Below are 23457 nucleotides of genomic sequence, written 5' to 3'. Positions count from 1 at the left end.
ATTTTCCAGTACCTTCCATCACATGTAGCCAGCCCCTTAGTGACCCAACCTGCTACATCCAAACAGCAGGAGCCAGCAATTTTCTTCTAGGAGAAATGCGATCATAAATAAGAAAAGCAATTTAGAGGTCTGAGCTGGCTCCATCCATCCTTGCCTGGGACACCTGGGTGATAAAACCTGAAGGCTCAAGCCACCAGGACAGGTGGGATGGCCTTTGAAAATGCCCTTCTCAGAAAAAGAGGAGGCCCAATTCAATTCCCTCTTGGGCTCTTTTGGACATAAGATTACCATGGCCTGATGCCAGAACTCCTATTTCTTTGCCCGACAAAACTTTACTTTCAATTTCCCAAACCAGATTTCTGCAGGAATCCTCTGGGAATCTGACCATGATTCAACCTAACATGAAAAGATCAGTCCCAGAAAAATTCTCTCCAGTCCACATCTGGGTCATGCTAAGGAGGCCATAATTCTGTTGTCTGCAGCAGGCAACCCTGGCTAGAGCAGGCAGGAGTGGAGATTTGTTTCCTCAGAGAATGAGCAGCTCTGCAGAGTCAGACTGATGGAAGTGTTTCCAAATCTCCCTACCCCTCTCTTCAAGCAGTTCTCTTCCTGTCTTTCTCTGATCTCTCCTCTTTTAGTTTTATTGGTCTTCAACCTCCAGGTCCTCCTGTTCACTTCGCACCTCCCCACTCCCAAAGGCTGCTCCATGTCTCTGGCACTCTCTGAGGCATCTCTCGCGCATGCCCCATCGAGCACATCATCCAGGGTGGTTCATCAGGGAACAGAGCTGCCATCTTCCTGATCCATCACTTCCCTCCCCAAAGCTGGCTCAGGCCATCCATCACTGAGATGGGTCAGTGGACCAGACACCCTCATCAATGTGGCAGTAAGGAGTCCTCATGCTTTCTGACAGATAGGGAAGATCCCAACAATGTTTTCAGGATCTTTCTCACGGAGCCTTGGAAGTGGCTGTCAGGGACCCACAAGGAGCCTATGACACACAGGTCACTTTAAAGTGGGTTCTAAGGAAACAGAAAAACTTGTTCTTAGTGTTGTATGCACTGAAGCCAAACCAGGTATACTGGGCTGACTGTAATTTGAGTATCTTGAGCGTGCCACAGAGCATAGCTTTCTACTCCAATGGTGCTGAAAGTCTGGTGAAAACCAGTTTTGATTTTTGATGCAACTCATTTCTTGGTGACAGGCAATGGTTTGTCTTTGAAATCAGATGGACCTGAAATCTCAGCTCTGCCATTTATAAATATGTGTGACTCTTGGCAAGTTGCTTCACTTCCTTGGTCTTCCTTTTCTCACCCAAATGGCAGGGATTAATGAGGATCAAATGCAATCATTTGTAGAACTTAGCACAGTCTTCTTAAATGGACCGCCCCTCCATGTTTCACCAATATCTTCAGGAGAGTCACGATTGATTAAAGCACTACCATTTACAATGTGCTGTGTGTTATTCCATCCAATCATCCTGACGCCCAAGCTAGGAAGATATCCATGAAGGCAGAGAGACAATGCTTCAGTTCCATTTTAATGTGTCAATCAGTGACCATTGGCCCCAAACCCCAGGGCAGGGGACAGGCCCTGGTCCCCTGGGAGGAAGGTTGTCTGAGATGTCACAGGAGATGCCTGACAGTCGGGGCTACTGATGCTCCAAAGTCTCCTCCTTGGAATTCCCAGAGGTGTTTTCCCTTCCTTGAGTTAAGGCCCCCAGAAGTTCCTTCCCTTCCTCCAGTCCCAAGAGCTATTAATGCAAGTAGCAACATGTTCCAGGCCCATGCTCCACATGTTTCTCACGAAAACCTGAAAGAAATGACCCTGAGAGGGTAGCACTCATATTCTGTAGAATTCGAAACTCATGCTTAAGAATGATCAATAGCCTTCCTAAGGTCAAGAAAAATGAAAACACAGAGGTGAGGATGTGGACATTCCATCATTCACTTCTCAAATTCCATAAAACTAGGTATTGTTCTATCCAATGTGACCAGTGAATCTTGAAATTTCTGGTTGTTTTCTAGTCATCAAAACCTACTGACAAAACCCTATAACCATAATTCCACTGTAGAAAAAGCCTGGTGGCAAGTCACACTTCCAAAGAATTATTTCCACATTCTCAGGCTGCTCTTCCTCCATCTGGGAATTGGTTCCGCAAGTGATAGTAGAAAGAAAAGATGCTCGGTGCTCTGTCAACTTCAACCTCCCACATACACAGAGGTCAGGCAATGCTGAACACACCTACCTTATGACCATTTGCTTGTTGGGGTCATAGAGAGACATAAAGAGTTCAGCATCTTCCCCAATTCTGCACACAAAGTTCCTCACGAAGACATAGAGGCTGTGGGTGGGGGATGAGGAGATCCTGGAGTACATTCCATAATCAGGCTGGTCTTTTGACTAAGCCATGGAAGGAAGAAGAGAGAAAGATGGGATATATTAGCCCAGCACCATTGAAGACAGTGGAAACAGTCCCAGATATTAGGAGTCACTCAGGGTTAAGCCTAAATATTTCAGCACTATACCCACTCTACTCTCAAGTTTCTGCAATCTGAAAGAAGTCACTTCGACTCTGTTGACCTTGATCTTCCTATCCTTGGAAACACCACCACAGACCCCACATTCTTCATAAAATTATTTCTTCATGAAGGAAAAAAATGCTTAAATGATCTTTATCAGAACTATAAACTTTTGCTCTTTGAAAAGTACATTTAAAAAGAAAAGATGAAGCACATACTAGAAGAAATCTGTAAAACATATCTCATAAAGAATCTGTATCTAGAATATACAAATAATTTGACAACTGATTAATGAGAAAAACACCCATTTTAAATAGGTTCAAACTATTTGAACAGTCACTTCACGAAAGAAGAATCAAATGGAAAAAGTTGGCAAGTACATTAAGAGATGCTCGACCTCAGGGGCCAGCAGGGAAATGAGAATTAAAACCATGATGAGTTACTACACATTAACTAGTATGGCGGCTATGGTTAAAGACTGGCAATGCCGCATGTTGGAAGGACTGGAACGCTGATATGCTGCTGGGGTGGGGGTGCCAAGCTGTATAGTCATTTTGGGAAATAGGATATGGTGTCTTGAAAAGTTGCACACACACTTATCACATGACCCATCAATTCCACTGCAGAGTATTACCCAAAAGGAATGAAAACACGTTCATGCAAAGATTTGTTTACAAATGTTCTTAGCAGCATTAGTTAATAAAGCCCTAAAGTGGAAACTATCCATGTATCCATGTGCCCAAATCAATTGGTCCATTTTACATATATACACACACATACATATATCATCAAATATATACCATTAACAACTGGCCAGTGGTATATCAACTGGCAATGAAAAGGACCAACCCATTAATATGCACAATAGCCTGAGCCTCCAAAACATCGTGCTGAGTTAAAGGAAGTCTAACACAGGACACTAATGCCGAACCTTCCTGTTCACATGCAACCCTAGAAAAGGCTGAACAAGGGGAATGTTGAAGGACTACAATGAAACATGGAGGGCGATGGAACTGTTCTATGTGTTGATTGTGCTGGGAATTGATTCAACATTATATATTACTAAGATCCTTTAGATTTAAAATGAGTAAATTTCACTATGTGCAAATCATACCTTAAAAAACCTAAAAGTAAACTTGCTTTCAAATAATACGCAGCAAAGTATTCTTTTTTAAATGTAAATTATATTAATTAACTCCTCCTTGAAGTGTCCTGTTGGCTTGTCATTGTACTAGGATCAAGACTAAGTGACTCCTAATATCAGGGACTATGTTTCCTTCTTCTTTTCCACAACTCCTCAGTTCCTTGGAGAGCTAGATCCTGCCACCCACTCTCCAAATTACTGCCCCACCCACTGGACTTTCTATTCCTCAAACATGCAGAAGTCAGTCTCGCCTCAGGGCCTTTGCACTTGCTGTTCCCCCTGCCCTGACCACAGGCCTTCCCAGGCAGTGCCTGCCTATCCCTCAGGCTCCTGCTCAGAGTTCACTCCAAACAGAGGCCTTTCCTGGCCAGGTCTTCTAAAGTAGCTCCTCATTCACTCTAAGTCACAAAACCCCAGTTGATTGCCTTTTAGAAATGTATCACCATCTGGAATTAATTTTTCATTTATTTATTTACTCTTTAACTATCTTTCTGGTCTTCATCTCTGGAATCCAAAAGCTCCAAGAGACCAGGAAACTTGCCTGGCATTTAACTACCTTTGGGATGCATGCTGAATGAAATACAGATCTGGGTACAAAAACACAATAAAGTGTGTGTGATTACTGATCATTTCAGGTCACAGGACAGATGGCCCCTTGAATAACACACAGTCTGGTTAATTAGCCTATTATTTTAAGTTTATGATGTGTTAAATGCCTGCCTCGCTGGCCAAAGCCCGTTTAGCAAAGCTCACCATTTCCTCCTTGATGCGCTCTGTGATTTTATCAGTAGCTTCTTCATGCGCGTGGAACAGGCTGATGACACTGGTGTTATCAGGGTCCAAGATGTTTCCATCCTCGTCTCTGACGATCAGATCGAGCTCGAGGATTCTGAAAAGCAAAACCTGGAGGTGAACAGAGATCGGGGAGGCCTGCGGGATGCTGGTGAGAAGGTTTTAGAGGGAAGTTCGACCAGTCTGAGGACCCCTGGTCACAGAGACATGTGTCACCCAAACAGACGGCCTCAGACACAGCCAGGGAGGTGAGTCAGTGCAGAGTCGCCTCCCAGGAAAGCACTGTGACTGGGACGCACCGCACAGCCCTGGTCTCAAACGTGGCATCTCCTGTGAGGTTACATGGAGAGGAACACACAGAGTGCAGCAAGGTGTGTCGCGGTCCAGTGTGCATCAGCCAAGTGTTAAGATCTGTGTGTGTGTGTGTGTGTGTGTGTGTGTGTGTGTGTCAGAGGACGAACAGCTGAACTGTGATCCAGGGTGGAAGACCAAGGGCTTAAAAGGATTATGCAATTTTGATATGTTTAATGACATAAATATATCAGTGAAGAAAAAGCACAGAAGGATGCAATGTGTTTTGTGTGAAAAAAAAAAATCAAACAAAACAAAAAGCAAACAAAAAAACAGGCTGGATGTGTCACATGGGTATACGTATAAAAGTAACAGGAACAGGGGAAGATCCGGACCAAAAAGGAGCACACTACCAATAGGGGTCACCTGTGAGGAAGAGGGGCATCTGAGCGGGGAAGGCGGCAGGGACAAAGGAGGCAGGTGCGTATCTCCATGCACTTTGTTTTCACACACACACACATGTTCTCAAATATTATTCAATAAAAATTTGAAAATAGCCACGTGGGGATGCAATCTCAGATATATCGATTGTTAGCCATGGCTGCTCTTCAGCTGCCAGACTCCCAAGCCACAAGCTTGTTAGGTATTGATTGGTTTCAGCAGCGTCTCTCGGTCTGATTGGCATCAACAGTGCTAACAGCAAGTACTCACAAAGCAGTTAGGATGAGTTCCATATGTTAAGTAATCCACATGTGACAATGCTTTTCATCCTCCTAGCAATGCTGAAATACTCAGATTGGGGACGGGGGGCTAATTTGCTGAAGATCACAGAGCTAGTAAAGACTAGCACGCTCTGCACTCCTAACCTCTGCAGAGCCTCCCTAGACAAGAGGAACCTGGGCGCCGTCATGGGTTGGGTTGGGAGGGCAGGTGGGTTACAGAGGCCTTAACTTGAAGCTGCTTGTGCACTTGGCGCTCAGTGGCAGAACCCTGGCTGTCCTCACAGATGGGTGAGGGAGATGGATCACGCAGGTGCTGGAAAGGTCAACAGAGGTCCTCCTCGGGCACCTCTACCTGGTACCAGACTCCAGAAGGGCAGCAAGGACAAATGAAGGAGCCCAGGTCTTCATCTCTTATTTGAGAATCAAATTGAGAGGCACATCTCTCGCCTCATCAAAATGCAAGTGGAAGGGAGCCAAGGATCACCCACTTGTCCACACTCATTAGGAAATTAATTCCCAACGAGATGTGACTCAGAATGCTGCAGGGCCACGCTCCCTCCCAGGATGCTCAGGGGGGACAAACGCATGCAGCTAATGCTGAGCAGAGGTGCCTGTGACCTCGGAAAAGAGGGAGCAGAGTCGATACATAATTTAATGTCCAGATCTCTCTGGCTCTCTCTTCAAAATTTATCAAAGTGGATTCAGTTCTAAAATGCATGAATAAAACATCCTCCCAGGTCCAGCTATCTTGGGATTTGGAGAAGTCATTTGAGGATTCCTCACTCCTTGGATACCAAAGAGCTTGTCCATTACCAGCCTCCCCTGGAACTTGGGAAGCTTTAACGGTCGTGGCAAGATTGACAGGATTGCCAGGGCCAAGGTCAGGAGAGGCTGTCCTTCCATAGCCGCCACCATCCTGAGCTCACAGCTGGTGGTTTGGGGAGGGAGCAATTTGACGTGTTCTCTTCAGGAAGTAGCCCCGTGGCTCTTTTCTGTTCTAGAAAGTGATCAAATGAATCCAAGATGAGGGTGGGAAAGAAGTTCCCACTTGAAGCCTTTTGAAAAAGAAAAAAGGTAAAGAAAACAGGAATGTTTCCTGCTTTGGCTCCTATGCACTTGGAGCGAGTCCAAATCTCTGCACTTGGCCCTCGGGTTCTCAAGTGTCCAGCCCTGTCTGCCTTCCTCTCCACCCTCCTGTTTGCCTCTCTCTCCCCCACCATCTCTCTGGTCACCCTGGCCCAGCCTCTCCCTCGTTCAAATTCCACTGCCTCTTGGGTCAAAGCACCCAATCATTCTGTGAGCTTCTTTCTCTTTATCTGAGAAATCGGGAGAATGCTAATGACAGCCTCATAAAGTCACTGTGCTGTGGAACTGAGTTGAGACACGGAAAGTACCTAAAAGAGCACCTGGCGTGTGGAGAACACTCAGCAAGTTATCACCAGCACTTCCTCCTTGCTCTTCTGATAGTTGTCCGTAAAAACAGGCCATATTCTGTATACCTCTGTGCCCTCAGGCCCTCCCAGGTGCCACAGAAGTGTGGGGTCTGAATGAAGGAATGTGGAAGGAAGGAACAGGTCCCCACACTCCTCCAAGACTTGGCTCGCCCTGCTTCGGGGCTCCTCCTGGTGCCCTGCAGTGCTGCCCAGACCCTGGGCCTCCTGGCTTTCACATGCCGTATGGCAGCCTGAGTCCCCCAGACGCCAGGCCAAAGCTAAAGCGCCCACTTGTGTCTCCCTCGCAGCTGAAGTAGACCGGGACGGGAAGCAGAAGCAAGGGGCCCCTCAGTGAGGCCCCCAAACTCTGCAACAGGGCATCTCTCACTTCCCCAGAGGAAGCTGACTGGAACCGAAAGCTCGGGCTGGGCAGGGAGGTGGCGCGGAGGAGAGCCTGGGTTAGGGCAGCCCCTCCGCTCCTCCCTCTCACCACCCTCTTCCACCCATTTGGGTGTTGCTCCTTGCACACCTACGGTGGCAGACCCTGACCCAGGCACAGGCCATGGTGACGAACTAGACAGTCGAGGTCTCAGAGGAGCTCCCCAGTAGCAGAAGAGGCAGCACAGGAGGGAGGTGACAGCTGCTTCAGGCCCTGGGGGGCTGGGAGCCCCTGGCTCAGCTGCACCTGAGTGCAGGAAATCCTGGAGGGCTTCCGTGAGCACCGCCATGCCCTTCCTCCCCAGTCCTGCTTGTCAGGAGTCCTGATTGAGGAAGTAGCATCTGAAGGTCACAGATGTGACCCCAACTCCTGGCTGCCACGCTAAAGAACCATCACACCGCCGGCAGCAGCTGCTGTAGGGCGAACCCTTCCCATCACTTGGGGACATCGAGCCTTATAAGCAGATCTGCACACACTTTCCAGATACCGATAGGGAACCCGTGCAGGGACCAGGTCCTGGTGTGGGAAGCAGCTCTACGGTAGACTCACTGACTCTCTTCATTGGCTCCTCTTCCTAGGGCACTTGGCAGAGCAAGAAAGCCAGGCTGCTGGGAAAATCCCGTCGTTCCCCTCGGGCGCACTCCTCCACCTCCCCTCAGTCCAGAGTGCCACGCTCTTGGCAGCCTCCTGACATGCCACGCACTCCCCTTCTTAGCCTACCACCCCTTAGGGGCCCTCTCCTCCAGGAAGCCTCCCTTGACTTTCATCTCCAGGTCAAAGTAAGAGCACCCTTGCTTCCTAAGTCCTCAAACTTGGCACAGTTCACATCAACTCATGACTTACTCCTAAATGGCAAGTAATCTCTTAGTGGGTAGGGACTTTAGTTTCTGCAGCCCCAACACGTGATGGGAAACCAGCCCAACCGTACGTGTTCCGTGCATGCTTGCTGATTGAATGAATGAACACACGAGAGGAGGCTGGAGGGCAATCCGGACACAGGAGGAGGAGGCCCTTCTTCTCAAATGCTGTCCACCTCGCAGAGTGGTGAAGCCCAGTGACTCTGGCCACTGTCTGAATTCTGGTTCTGCCATTTACTAGCTGTGGGACTCTGCACAAGTTCCACTTCCTCACCCCAAACCTTGGGATAATCAAACCACATGCCTCCAAGAGTTTTTGGAAGAATTAAATGAGACAGTCACATGTAAAATAGGTGGCACAAAATCCTGTGCCAAATAAACTCAGATCAGGGGTGACAATAATGTCACAGCTATTATTAGCAGTGATCACCCTGCCTCAAAGGATTACTTTGTTTTCTCTATTTTGCTTTCTCTGTAACTTCATTCAAAGGCCCACCAATTCCTGCTTGCCTTCCCCTTTCTGGAAATACTTCTGTCGCTGTGCCTGTGAGTTAGTTGGTGGCATGTGGCTTGGATAATTTAGGATGGGAGAAGAGGCTTCAAGTCTCACACTGGGATTTAAAGGACAGTTTTGTAAATGCAGGGATAAAATGACAACGAAGCTGAAAGGACCAGCGTGACTGCGCTCCCCAATCCCTCAGAACTTGGTTAAATGAGTGTCCTAAATCTCTCCTCCCGCTAATAAGCACTGCATAAGCAAGGAGGCTCTGCCTGCTTGTCCCTGGGTCCCCGGCGGTGATAACAAAGGCACACAGGCAGGGCCCTTGGTAACCGCCTTCTCCCAAATAGAAAGTGGCAAACACGCATCTAAAAATGAAACCAAGCTTCTTGGGAGGGAAAGAGGAGAAGAAGGTCTTGGGGAAGACAGCGTTTCAGAGGTGCAAGGTTACTTGTTGCCGTAGTCGATCTTGGACGTGACTTTCTGCTTCAGCTCCTTCAGCTCATCCTTGGGCAACGTCCCCGAGAGGAGCTGGGATCTCCACTCCATCAGGTCGTACATCATGGACTGCACCTGCAGGAAGCGCTCCTTCTTGCTGGTCTAGGAGAAGAAACAAGGGAACAATCCGTAATGACCTGGGCTGAAGGCTCTGGGTCAGCAGGGCCAAGGCAGGCAGCTGTTCAAGGCCCGGCTCAGGCTGCTGCACCCCAGCCAGCACTCGGGGGTTGGATGGTGTGCTCAGCCACGGATGTAATTCCTCCCCGGGCCTGTGGGCTCTCAACAGCAGAAGTCACAATCCCGATCACTTCCTATTTAAAGGAAAGGTGACTTCTGACTCATTGACACAGGTGCTTGTTGAACAGAAATGCTGAGGAGCTCTGCTACAAGGGAGGTCCCAGAGCTTAGGTCCTTTCAGGTGTTTGGACAGCAGCACTCCCCAAAGCGTGGGCTGTGTGCAGGATGCATGACAGCTTTGGGTGGTGCAAAATACGGCCCCAGGCGACACTGGCCCATCCGTGATTCTCCTCACTCTCCCTCTGTCCTTCTGCTTAAGGGGGTAAGAAGGTGCAGATCCACGGTGAGGGCTCCAATACCCTGTGCAACTCGTGATTTCTTTTTTTAAGGGGGCGGGGCTGGCCCCTGGTGGGCACAGTAGCAGCATCTAGCAGCACTGAATGTATTTGAGTGATGTTCGTCCAATCGTGCCAGACCCTTTGGGTTTTCTGCTAGACAAAGAGCATGTGGCATAATAAAATCCACACACATTTGGTCTTTGTCCCTGGTTCCTGGTGCTGTGCTCCAAAAACCCTTGAAGGATGCAGAGTGACAGGAACATCTTGTTATTGCAAAAGGCTACCTGGGTTCATTCAAAGGAGACAACTTTTTGTGGCCCCTAGATAGCATCAAGATACACAGTGGTTCAGGGGGTTGTACTTTTAGCCCTCTTCCTCTCCCTCCCTGTCACCCCACATTTGGACGGGGTGGCTGGGGATGGAGTTCAATCACCAGGGGCCAATGATCTGATCAATCCTGCTGATGTACTGCAACTTCAGTTCACACTCTTGAGCAATAAAGTTCCAGGAGCTTCCCAGAAGGTGTGAAGGTGGCACACCCAGAGAGGACGTGGGAGCCCTGTGACCCATGTACCTTGCCCTACATATCTCTTCCATTGGCACTTCCTGAATTATGTCTTTTATTATGAAACTGCCTCAAGTGCACAGCACTTTCCTGAGATCTGGGAGATGTTCTAAGGAATATGGAGCCCAGGTGGGGCGGGGAAGGCACCCAGGCAGGGAAAAGTAGCAGGAATCCCTGAGTTTGTAGCCAAGTCTGACAGAAATGTGGCAGCTTTGGGGCTGGCATCTAAAGTGAGGGCAAACTCATGGGCCTTTAAACCCATGGAGTTTCTGCCAACTCCGGGTGGGCAGCACCCACTGCCTGGTACTGCAGGCCCCCAGCTGGGGTTGGGATGGTGCAGCACGCAATTAAATTCTTTATGTCAATTATCTAAGTCATCTAATTATCCAAGTAAGTTATCTAAATTATCTACCTAAAGGGATCCAATCTAGGTAGGAAGTAAATATGACACAGTGGCCTGCAGAGATGGCAAATGCCATGGAGGTGGTCCTAAAATAACAGGTTAAAGGATTTCTGTCCTGGAGCAAAAGGCGTGATGGACCTGCCAATCAAATATTTCTTAGCAGAATGTGTTGAGCTTCCGTGGTACACGGGCACGGATGTTTTCAAAGAGGAAGTAGCGAGGAACAGGAAATCACTTTAGCTGCAAGCACACTCTCCACCCCTGATATGGCTAGCATATGATGAGTGTCCCTCAGAGGTTTCATGAATGAAATCTAATCCCCATTGTAAGGTTCCAAGAGGTGGAACCTTCACCTGACTGTAGTGCTGAGAGGTGGGGCCTTTGGGAAGTGATTAGAGAAGGTCATTAGGATGGAGTCCCCATGACTGAATCCTGGTGGCTTTAAAAGAAGAGGGAGAGAGATCAGACAGAAACCTACACACGCACATATCTCTTGTCATGTGATACTCTGTGCCTACCTGGGACCCTGGCAGCAAGAAGGTCACCAACAAGGGCAGACACCAAGAGCCAAGATAGACCTACTCCCTTTATAAAGTATCCTGCCTCAGGTATTTTATGATGGTTCTGCAAAATGGATTATACCCACTACACTGTCCTGACAACTTTTTGAGGAGCTTGTAGTATTGGGGTACCAATCACTACATTATAAAATGTCCACATGGGTGTCAGCATTAAAGACCATAACGGGTGGCCTAGAAATGGCCACACACACAAGCAGGTGTGCCCAGTGCAGCAAGGAACATGCAGAAGCCTGAGCTGACGTTTTCACTCAGCTTAATGGCCTGCTCGGCTAATTGCTTTCATTAGGAGCCGTGGAGCATCAAAGGAGGATTTTAAATTAGATTTGCTTCAAAACAGGGAAAACACAGGCATGATGTACTCTTTGTTTTTTCAGGGTCGAAGCTTCTTCATAGATCTTTGGACAATAGCCATCAGTTAATTAATATGTGAGTGCACTGTTTCCCAGTGACTGCTAGGAGAAAACCAAATCAGATGCCCTGAGTTGATTAAACACGTGGATCACTGAGCCCCATCAGAAGTAGCTATATCTTTTACGGATATCAAGATGATTTATATGCAAACCCAAATTCAACAACTTTTGCACAAGGTTAAAATGTGAGGGACTGTGTATCTCATTGGTGGAACACTCACCAACACACCCGAGGCCCTGGGTCCCATCCCTAGCACCACAAAACAAAAACCACGAGGATCACACCAGGACCATTTAGTAAGGCCCTGTCACTAGCTAGCTATGGGGCCTGCAGCTTTGAGAAAGCTGCTTAACCCCTCAGGGCCGTGTTGTCCTCACACATGGGAAGGTGTGCTCTCCATGTCACAAAACCTCCTTGGCCAGCCCCGCTGAAGGCTAAATGCTAAGCCTAAAATAAAACAAAGGTCACAGGAAACTCCCGTCCCAGGCACATAGTCTCACCACATAGAGCTGTCTCCAGATGCTCCCCCATTCCCAAAGTGTCGTTGTCACTTCTTGTGCCAGAGGAATTTCTGCGGGAATGATGTTCTCAGTATTTCTATTTAGGGTGGGAGAGAGAATGGCATGAAATTGGGACCCAGGTGTTAATAAGATGTGGGCAGATGTGCATTTAGCTACAGCTGCTGAGAGCCTTCCTGACATCAGATGCAACAGCCACACCAATTACATTATGCAAATATAAGGGACTTCCTTTTAACGTGCCCCTTCAGCAGGGTGGGCTCTGTGCTCTCATTATTCAGGATTAGTCCATTTCCATAAGGTTCTGAGGCAGCTGCCAGTGAGAGGTGGATCCTCCAGACTGACTAATCCCCTTTGGAGTCAAAGCTGAACTCCAATCAGTTTGGATTAGCTGTCCCATGGAGCCAGGGAAAGAGGCACAGACAGAGGCACCAAAAGAGCTGAGCTGTGTGCCCCGTACATCTGCCAAGTCAGTCGCAAAGGCAACAGGACAGCGACAACCACGGCAAAGGTCAAGTGAGGCAAAGAGCAGCAGGTACCTTCTTTTCTCGACAGTTACTTCCTTGATGTGGATGAAGGACTTAGGGAAGATGCCCTATTGGAGACAAAATAAAATGAAATCAAAGGACATATCCCCCATGACTCACCAAGGTCTTCATGGCTTTTGCCAAAAGCCAGTGATTGACCTTTAAAACCATCAAACTTTAAAGGAATCTTCTCAGCATCAGAGCAGGGGTGGATTCTAGATCCATAAGTGTAGATCTAGTTTTTTTAAGATTCCAAAATACCCCTAGGTCCCAAAGGATGCTCCAACCCCATCGTGGCCGCTCATGCCCTCAGGGGGACAGGAAGGCAGCCTTTCTGAAAAAGCCATCGAAGTCATGCCTTCAGTGAGACAAAAGTGCTCTGTTTCTTCCTGACTGGCCCAATTTCAGGAAAGCCGTGTCAGGAACAGCTGGCCTTGAGCTAACATCCCGTGGGCCAGTTGGATCTGAGAACTTTTCCCGGTTTTGCTTCCTTATTCTTTGGGAGAGAAGAGTAGGACGGTGCTTCACAGCATAGCACATCAGAAAGAAGGAAGAAGCCTCTATTGTGTTCTTGCTGCATAGTCTCAGTTAACAAGAGACACAACATTTGCTCAGAAAGTCCTCAGTGAATCCAAGCAGGATGCACCCTGGGGACACCTGGTCACTGTGCTAGAGTCCAAGAGAGAAAACAAACAGGCAAGGCAGGCACCCACTCTTGATGCGAGGATGGAGTCAGGTGAGGCAGGAGTAAGAGAAGTCCTTAACAGTAGACCCAGCCCGCCCTTTCTACATCAGGCAGAGAAGGAGACAAAAGAATGTCCCAGACTCTAAAGGACGGCAGTAGAAATCAGACGTCAAATAAAAATGGCACCACCCCATAGGGACTCCGGGGGGCAGAAATCAGATGTAAGTAGCATCAGAGAAGGCTGCAGGGAGAGGCTGTGCCAGGGACCAGGAGAGGTGGCTGCAGCAGAGCAGGTGCCAAGGTACAGGGGCCAGAGGGAGGTCAGAGAGCACAGGGCACAGCAAGGAGGGAAGAGCTCAGCTTGCTGAGGAACAATGCTGGGAGAGAGCTGCCCAGGTGGTGGGTGGCAGTTGAAGACATGCAGGACTGTCCCAAACGGAAATGAAGTGACCTTACCTGTAACATTTTATGCTTTACGAGGTATCCCCTATACCAGTCTGCAAAGAGAAAACAAAGAAACAGGTCTCTCATTACTCTTCCCAGTTTGTGGCTGGCATTTTTGTTTTGTTTTGGTTTGGTTTGGTTTTAGCTTGGTTTGCTTTGTTTATCACTACAAATTGCATGAGGCATTTGTTACAGATTCAAGTCTGGAAGCCCTTGTCTTTGAAATCTGTCAGATTGGTTGCCAACAACTCAAAGCAACATCTAAAGATGCAGGGGGAGAAAGATACAGGGATTTTACTTAAAGATGTAAATTATTTCCTTTTGACAAATCAGGAGCCCCAGTGTTACTGGTCAGTATCCTCAGCTCCCTGGCCACCATGGGCAGGTGGTGAGGGGCAACAGGGCCCATCAGAGAGAGCAGATGCTACCCACCCCCAGCCTCTGCTCCTTCCCTCATCTGTTACCTGCCAGCCTGTGCATGTTTTCAACTCCTGCTGTAGGGGCATAGGAAGTCCCAGGGACTTCGGCAAACATCCCCAAATAATATCAACAGTTCTAACTGCAGCAGATGGTATCTAAAATGTGATTTTGCTCAAGTCAGTCATTAGAAAACAGCTAAGTTCAGGGATTGGTAAAGACAGGATTGTAAAGGATTCTTCCCTTTATAGGAATATCAACGACAATTCAATCAGCAGAAATCCAAATGGCATGCAGTCCTCCCACAAAACAGGCAGGCTGACGGCTGTAGCGAGTCTGCTGGGCTCACAGGTGACTCGGCACAGCTGGGCAGTGGTGTTGGGCATCTTAGTCAGTGAAAGGCACCTGCCAGGTGACCCATCAGCAGACCCTCACCGCCGGACTGACAGACCATTGCCAGAAAATGTTCTCAACAGACCCAGGTGCAAGCCCCAGAGAGATCCCTCCCGAGCCAGCTTTAGGCAGGGGCCTAAAGGAAGTTCTGAAGCAAAAGGGGCTCATCGTGACTTTTCTTTTGAGTGATAGAAAGTGAGAGGAAAGAGGGGAAAAGAAAAGGACAGAAAGAGGGAAAACAGGAAGGAAGGCAGGAGGCCAGAGAAGAAGAACATAAGGTCTGGAATGAACTTTCCACCCTAGACGTCACCCTAGACACTTCGTATAAACCTTCAACATAACAACCACATGCTATGGTCCCATTTTACAGGTAAGTGGCCTACCTGAGGCACAGAGAAGTTAAACAACTTGCACAGGGTCACACAGCTAGGGACTGAGAGTGTCAGGACTTTAACGTAAGCTGCCGTGTCACTGTGGCTCTCGTCTCAGTGGGGAGGGAGTTTGGTGTGCATACAATGTTCCCAACATCTTAACATCCAAAGCCCCCTAGGACCCCACCAAGCTGCTTTCCAGTTGGTTGCTTCAGTGATGGAAGCTCCTCTTCACAAAGCACCACATTCTATTTTCGGTTGACGCTACTTGTCAATTACTGTTGAAAATAATTAGCAACCGCAGTTATCCTGAGTGCTTGCTATGTGCTAGCAGTTCTGGTAAAGGTTTTTGTTTTGTTTTTTTCAAGTTATAAATTCATCTTCACAACAATCCTATTGAAGTGCTATTGTCATTTCAGTTTTGCAAATGAAAATAGAGAGGCACAGAGATTAAGCAACTTGCCGATGGTCACGCAGCTTGAAATTTAAACTCAAGGATTTGACTCCGGAGGTGATGTTCTCCTGTATTCACTGCACAACCGCCTCCTTTGGTGGCAATTCTGCCCCTGCCACTGGTTAGATACAGCTGCATCTTTGAAACACTATTACTAGGTACCCTTCACTGATGCCTTGAAGCCGGCTGTCGTACATGCATTATGTCAATTAATCCACATGACAACTCTGTGAGCTAAGTAACATCATTCCCACTCTATAGATGATGTTGAAGTCCAAGTCAGTTGATGTAGCACGTCAAGATCATGTGACCAGCACCCAAGTTCAAGTCTCTGTGAATTCAAAGCCAGCCCTTGAAACTGTTCAGGCACATTGATGGAGGCAGAGCACAAATCCAGATGAAGTTACCTTAGTTGCACTAACCTGAACTGACTTGAAGGCCAAGGCCACCAAGGTCACCAGAAAGCAGGAATACCTCAGGGAAGTGCCAGTCCATACCCAATGCTCATGCCCACATCTGTGTCTCTGTGGCAGGGGCTCCGTTCAGGGTCCCTTGACTTCCTGGGTGCAAAGACTTTGCCTGCTGTGACCCTGGAGACCCGAGTACAAGTGCACCTTAAGGGCTTCCAGGCTCTCGACAGCTGAGGGTGGTCAGCCACTCCTGACCATGGAATCCACTGGCTCTTCCCCTGGCATCCATGTTCTGGTTCGACCAGCACCAATGGTGCCCCTGCTGCTACATGGTACTGGCACTATTCTGGTGCTTCCAGAAACAGTGATCTTTAAAGGGAAGCGCTGACCACCATCTCCACATGTTCTCCTGACTTTCCCTGACAACCCCAATCTGCTGGGTCATTAACCTCTGACCTTGGCACCAATCCCCTGACCTGGTCACCAATCAGCTGTGCTCCAAGACCTGACAGGGCAGATAACAGTGACACACAGGGAAAAAAAAACCAAAGAGAGGACACCCTGCTCATAAGTGTCAGACAGCATCGATCAGATCCTGTGACTTGCCAGAACGTAACACTCTTTCTAGGTCAGGAACAACGAGGGATATTCTTATGAACCCTTTCCTTGAGACTACCAATTTCATTTTTTAACATAAGACTTACAAAGTGCATTGCTGTGGTCTGAATGTTTGTATCACTCCCAAATTCAGATGAAGTCCCAACCTCCAACTTGACTATTGTGGGAGGTGGGGTTTGGGGAGGCAGTTCATGAGGATGGGGCCTCCCAAATGGGATTAGTGTCCTGCTTACAGAAGAGCTCACTCTCTCCCTGTCTGCTCTCGCTATCCGAGGCACAAGAAGGTAGCCATGGGCAAATCTGGAAGCAATGTCTCACCAGACTCCAGACCTGCTGGTGCTAATCTCCCAGCTCCAGAACAGTGAGAGATATCTGTTATTTAAGTCACCCAGCCTGTGGTATGCTATTACTGCAGCCTAAAGGGACTAAGACACATGTCCTGGAGGAACACAAGGAAACGGAAATTTTTTAATAATGCTTTTGGAAATTAATAAATTATTTTTTGGACATTAATAAACTATCAGCTATTCAAACTGTCCTCCCTAGCTGCATCCCAAATTCTAATATGAAAAATGCCTAAATTCTCAAGTAATCTAGCAGTCAGGGGAGGGAGAAGATTCAAAATAGCTCAGAACATCAAAGAAGAATCCAAAACCTCAAGATCCAGTTCTTTCTCCTCTGCCAATCCAGGTGGGTCACTGGAGCCGTACGGTTCTGGACAATAAAATAAGAAAGAAAACACCTCCCCTCACAGGATTGTTGCAAAAACCATTTTTTAAAATGAGGATGTGAAAGTCTACACATCTGATAGAGACACAAAAACCTGGACATAGCCCAGTATGGTGGTAGAATTCCAGCAACATGGGAGGCTGAGTCAGGAGGGTTTCAAGTTTGAGGCCAGGCTCAGCAACTCAGGGAGACGATCTCAAGACAAAAATATAAACATAGATAAAAGGTTGGGAATGTGATTCACTGGTAGAGCACTCCTGAGTTCCATCCCCAGTACAGAAAAGATGGAATAGGGGAGAGGTCAAGGAGGATTTCAATTGCATGTGAGATTTTTATTTTAATGAATGTCTAAAGCAGGAATGGCAAAATATTAATATTTATCTGAACCATGGGTCCTGAGAGTATCATAATTTTCCTCTATGTTGAAATATATAATATTAAGATCAGATGAAAGTTAGTTAGTCCCTATCAGTAGTTAGGAGTGTGAGCTGTGACTAAAAATATTTGGCAAAGCAAAAAAAAAAATTAAATAAATAAATAAATAATTTTAAAAAATTAAATAACAACTCATGGAGTGGGAAAAAATATTGACAAACTTATATCTGATAAGGGGTTAATATCCAAAATTTATAAAGGACTCACACGACTCAATAGTAGAAAAGCAAATAATGTGATTGAAAAATAAGCAAAGGATCTGAACAGGCATTTCTCCAGAGAATACCTAAAAACAGCCAACAGATATTTGAAAAGTTACTCATCATCATTAATCATCACTGAAATGCAAACCAAAACCACAAAGCATGCCAACTGTTGTCAAAGGGCGAGGGATACCGTGTAGGGAGGATGTGGGAAAGGGAGCCCCAGGGCACCGTTGGTGGGGACGGGGGTGGTATTGCTCTTATGAAAAGCAGTATGGTGGTTCCTAAAGAAATCAAAACTGGAACTGCCATGCCACCAAGCAGTGTCCCCTCTGGGCAGATTCACAAAGGAGAGGGAAGCACCACCCGTGAAGATGGCCGCCCGCCCGAGTCCATTGAGTGCTGTTCACAGTAGCGAAGTTATGAATCAACCCCCGTGTCCACCAGCGGGTGGATGGGAAGACACTGAGGCACACGTGTGCAATGGAGTGTTGTCCAGCCTTGATGGAGATCTTGCCATTTGCAAAAAAAATAAAAAAATAAAAAATAAAAAAAATTAAATAACAACTCATGGAGTGGGAAAAAAATATTGACAAACCTGTATCTGATAAGGGGTTAATATCCAAAATTTATAAAGGACTCACACGACTCAATAGTAGAAAGCAAATAACCTGATTGAAAAATAAGCAAAGGATCTGAACAGGCATTTCTCCATAAACGAGGCTGGGTGACATTATTCTAAGTAAAACCAGCCAGGCAGCCAGGCACCCCCCCAAAAAAATAATAATACACACACACACACACACACACATACACACACACGTATATATGATCTCACTTCTGGGGAGAAATTTTACAAAGAGTCAGATATGCAGAGATAGAGAATAAAACACTGGTTACCAGGGGCAGCAGGAGTGGGGGCGGAGAGGAAACCTGGCCATGTAGGCCAGAGCTTACACAGTGGCAGATAAGTAGGACAAATGAGTCCCGAATCTAATGTACAACTTGAGGACAACACGTAATAAAATTGCACTGTTTTTAGATTCCTACTAAATGATTAAATTTTAGCTACTCATGCCTCCAAAACAGCAATAACAAAAATAATGGGTAACTGTGATGGTAGACGGGTTAATTTGTCTCACCGGAGGGACCCTTCCACTGTTTACATCTAGCCCATAGCATCATGTGGAATACCTTAAATATTCACAATAAAAGTTATTGAAAAAAAAAAAAAAACAGAGTAAGCTCTGGAACCAATGGAGATCTGCAATGCACAGTCTGCATGACAAGCGACTGCATTTTTCTGGATCTCATTTCTCTCATCTCTAAAACGGAAATAATAATGGTTACCTGTCTCATCAGGCTCAAATTAAGCAAAAATATAGAGTTTTCCCAGTGCCTGACATGAGGTAAGGATCCAAAAAGTTAGTAGATACCAGCCCCTCTTCTTTAAAAAATTAAAAAAATAATTAAAATCCAGAATATAGTGGCATATTTTCTGTTCCCAGACCCTATAGATTTGGAAAGTTGCTCTTTTATTGAAGTCATTTCAACCTTTTACTATAGCAACAAAGCAAAGGAGGCGTAATGGAAGTTTGCTGCCAGTTAGCCTCAGCCTCCTTCAGAGAGGAGGACAGCTCACTGGGTACTCCCAGCGATGCAGCAGCGTCACTCAGGAGATGGAGTCCTTTCCACACCAACCTGCCTCTACCGCAGAGCCAAAGAAAGAACCATCTCCTACAAAGTAGCCCTTTAAAAATACCCCTTGTCAGGAGCTCATAATGCCCCCCCACTTGTCCTAAGAACAAAGAACCTGCGTGGGTCCAGATCACCCTTGACGGAGTTGTTATGCTGAAGCGGCTTGACGGCTCTGGGTGCACCAGCCAGCAGGCAGTGCATTAAAAGCTCAGGGTGTGGAGGAGCTCTCTGCAGCCAGAGCAGCAATGCGGTCACGTGCATGTGCCGACTTGACGGAGCTCCAAACCCTTTCAGGTGAGAAGTCTCAGAATGGGAGGCATCGAGGTCCTGATTCCAGAAATGAGCAGCAACCACCACTCTGCGTCACTTTACAGAAGTGGCAGGTCCTCAGTCCTCGTCCTCCCTCCCCTCTCTCCTGGTTTTATATTATTCTTTTGTGAACCCCAAAGCTCCTTGGAAGCCACTGTCTAGAAATTCCATTTCCTTCACAACTAAGATCAACCCCCATGGCCCTGACACCTGTGGGTATCAGTAGGTAGAATGTGACTTTTCTGGAGTCGGGTAGCAATTAATCAAGCATGGAGCACACATCCCTCCTGGAGGACTTACACAGAGGAACCCAAGCAAGCTGTGCTACCCCAGAGAATATCGCCCACCATGGCCTGCCTTTGTGATCAGAAGACAGGATAGACAGGGGTCTTTGGAGGTGGGAGGTGTGATATAGCTCCTCCACCCCACAACCACGTCTGGGCATAGCATGCATGCGACCCAGCAGCTTCCTACGAAAACATCAGAAGCACCTGGCATCTCATTCCCCAGCTGCATTGCTATTTGTACAGAAGCCGGATGTCCACTGTTGGGCTTGACTGAGTAGATCAATTGACAGATCAATTAACATAAGAGGACACCCTATCCCTCTTGTCCTCACCAGGCCTTGTTTAAATGGAGGCAAGGGAAGAAGGAAGTGAGCATCCCACTGGATATCAGATTGAAGTCTTTAGATGACATTAAATATGGGAAAAGGTGTCAACCAAGTAGGACTGAAAGACGTGACTGGGAAAAAATAAGCATTTTTTTTTCATGTTGGTACCTCCCAAAAGGAATTCCTACTGTTCAGTAAACACTAACATGAGCTTCCCACTTCCACAGTCAGGACATGGAACAGCTGTGATCCCCTGGGTAGAAGAGGCAGCCTGAGAGATGCAATATGAACAAATGAATAAGCATTTGGATGTCTAAAGTCCAAGAGTAGGTACTATTCTGAATTGCAAGTGTTTATATCATTACCATATTTATCTTTTTATAAATAGAATTTATTCATGTTTAAGGTTCAGGTCAAATTTTTGTTTTCCCTATTCATCCATTCAAGCAAATTTAGTACGTGGGTGTATTAGTCAACTTTTCATTACTACAGCGAAATATTTGAGACAGGTTACTTTATAAAGAAAAGAGGTTTATTTTGGTTCATGATTCTGTAGCTCCAAAGTCCAAACAGAATGATGTGGGCTCTGGTGAAGGTGGCCCTTGGTCACATCACATTATGGCAGGGGCATATGTGTATTTTTATGTCTACATGGTCTCTCTCAGGATTCAGTCATGAGGCCTCCACCATAGTAACTTTATAATCCCTTTTCAAAGACCCCATCTCTAAATACTACTCTCTTAATATCATTAACCTAAAACTTTGGGGATTGAACTCCCACACAGATTGGAAAGAGGCACATATTCAAACCACAGTATTAGGCAAGAAAGGCTAGACCCACTTGTTCCAGGCAATCTATCAATCATTTTCCAGATTACCTGGGACATTTTTAAATATGTGTCTTCCAGCCTTGAAGTAGTGCTACCGAATCAATCAAAAAACAACACTTTCTCTGGGCCAACCACAGGGCTAGACAGCTTCTTTACTCTCTTATTTAATCCTGAGAACAAGCCCAGGAGTAAGGTGATCACAGCCCATCTGACAGATGAGAAACCTGATGCTCCTGAGCCAGGATTCCCAGCGGATGGGAAGTAGAGCGTAGAATGCCCTCTGATTCAAACGCTCAGGGATTTCCTCTTCGGGGGAAAGAGGCAGGGTGCGGCGATTTCAAAAGTTTTTAAAAATATAAAAAAATAAAATAACAATCGTTTACATTCCAACCACCCAGAATTAAGCATTGCTAATGTCTGGGGATATTTGTTTGCCATTTTCAAGACTCCGTTTTTTTTTGCCTAAAATTTATATGTGCTATTACACATAATTTAAACAAAGCAAGAAAGAATAAACATAACACTTAAGAATCAACCTGAATTGTACTACACAGAGGATTCCACTCTCCATCCATATTAGTGTGCAGAGAATGAGAGCTAGATAGATAAAATACATAGTATGTAGATAAAAACCTCAAATTAAATCTTATATTTAACAGAAAAAGAAGATATCAAGGGGAATTGAAGGAAGTGTACTTCAATTAAATGCTTTTTCATCACTGAAATGATTTCCTAAAAACTTCTCTAAAATGAAAACAGTTAAAGCAACGTTGGACTAGCTACTTTTTTGGAATATTAACTTGTTTCGCTTCTAATTACTGTGGATCAAATGTGTTGTGAACGTGGTGTCACAGAGTTATCTATTCTCTCCCTTCTTCTCCAAATTCTCAATTTCATAGGTTATCATTTACATTCTTCAGGTTCCTGGCAACAATATTCTTTTTGGTAGCCATAAATATCATGACTTTTAAAGACAATTTCTGTCAGTTGACCCAATCTTCATCACCAGTTCCTTCTATTGCAGCTTTTCAATCCTGTATTCTCCTATCTTGGTTTATCTCTCCCTTGGCTAGTCTTTGTTTCTCAAGTAGTTTTCTGCAAAAGGGTTTCATGATCACACGCAGGTTCTCCCAACTATGCCATTCCAACTGTTTTGTCTTGCTTTGTTGACCAACACTCAGATTTTACATGTTAACACTATTTTTGAAGGGAGTTTTTTTTCTTTTTTCTAATCAGATCATAAGCAGAGTCTCCATCTGCAGAGCAGACAGCATAAGCCCACCCTGTGACCCTTCCACAGCTGTGTCCTTTAGCCACCCAGGGCCCCAGGGAAACCTGCTTCCCACAAACACCAGCTTGAAAACTATACAGGCATGAATGAGCGTGTGCATGAGAAGCCCTGATAACCTCAGACCAGTTCTTCAGAGAGTTGGAATCATTCCAGCTGACTTTTAAATGCTGTATTTTCAAAGTAATCACGAATTAGCCACTTACCAAATTAATATATCACCCACAAGGTGTGCTTGTTTGGGGAGATGTTAAAATAAAATTAATAAAATCCAATCAAACCTGGAAAACCTGAACTAAAAAAAGGAAAAGGACATCTCAAAGACACGACAAGGTGACCCAAGTCAGCAATGTGGCCTTCCTGGAGGTTGGACCTCAGGCCTCTGGGGAGGCTCTGACTTAAGCCACACACTGGTGTGTTCATCCCCTGGAGCCCCTGGGCCAGGGAAAGGGATGGAACTTCAAATGTGAGATGCAAAGTAATGATCAAGACTTTTTACTGGTTTTGTAAGTGTTGGGCGGGGAGAGCATTGGTCCACGCACCAGAAAATAGCCATTCCTCGCCCCTGCCTCCACCTGCAGATGGAGGTCTCCTGCCTGTCCCTCAGCATTAGCCCCCACAGCATGCCAGAGACGCCGAGTGAGCGCTTGTGCCTGGGTTTATCTTCACTCTTTGCCTTTGGCAGACACCTACATTCACCCAGCTGAGCAAGTTTAATACATCAGTAGGGAGCTCTGGCTTCACCTGTTCCAGGCAACTGCTCAGTTTCCTCACCTGGACCAC

At 46.4% G+C, this 23457-nt stretch overlaps 1 protein-coding gene across 1 annotated transcript in view; it reads right to left on the bottom strand.

The window, feature by feature from the left end:
• Nucleotides 1–23457, bottom strand: part of Dock2 (dedicator of cytokinesis 2) — a 407762-nt gene that overhangs the window by 366195 nt on the left and 18110 nt on the right. Inside the window, exons 3-8 of the mRNA XM_047555786.1 lie at nucleotides 13919–13959; nucleotides 12790–12845; nucleotides 12233–12329; nucleotides 9151–9299; nucleotides 4420–4555; nucleotides 2249–2403 (exon numbers count right to left, since the gene is read on the bottom strand). Coding sequence (XP_047411742.1) covers nucleotides 2249–2403; nucleotides 4420–4555; nucleotides 9151–9299; nucleotides 12233–12329; nucleotides 12790–12845; nucleotides 13919–13959 — 634 coding nt within the window. The remainder of the gene's footprint in view (nucleotides 1–2248; nucleotides 2404–4419; nucleotides 4556–9150; nucleotides 9300–12232; nucleotides 12330–12789; nucleotides 12846–13918; nucleotides 13960–23457) is intronic.

The sequence above is a fragment of the Sciurus carolinensis genome, chromosome 6, assembly GCF_902686445.1.
Source record: "Sciurus carolinensis chromosome 6, mSciCar1.2, whole genome shotgun sequence".
Lineage (NCBI taxonomy): Eukaryota > Metazoa > Chordata > Mammalia > Rodentia > Sciuridae > Sciurus > Sciurus carolinensis.
The sequence above is the reverse complement of the archived record's forward strand: the minus strand, read 5'-3'. Positions and strand labels throughout refer to the sequence as shown.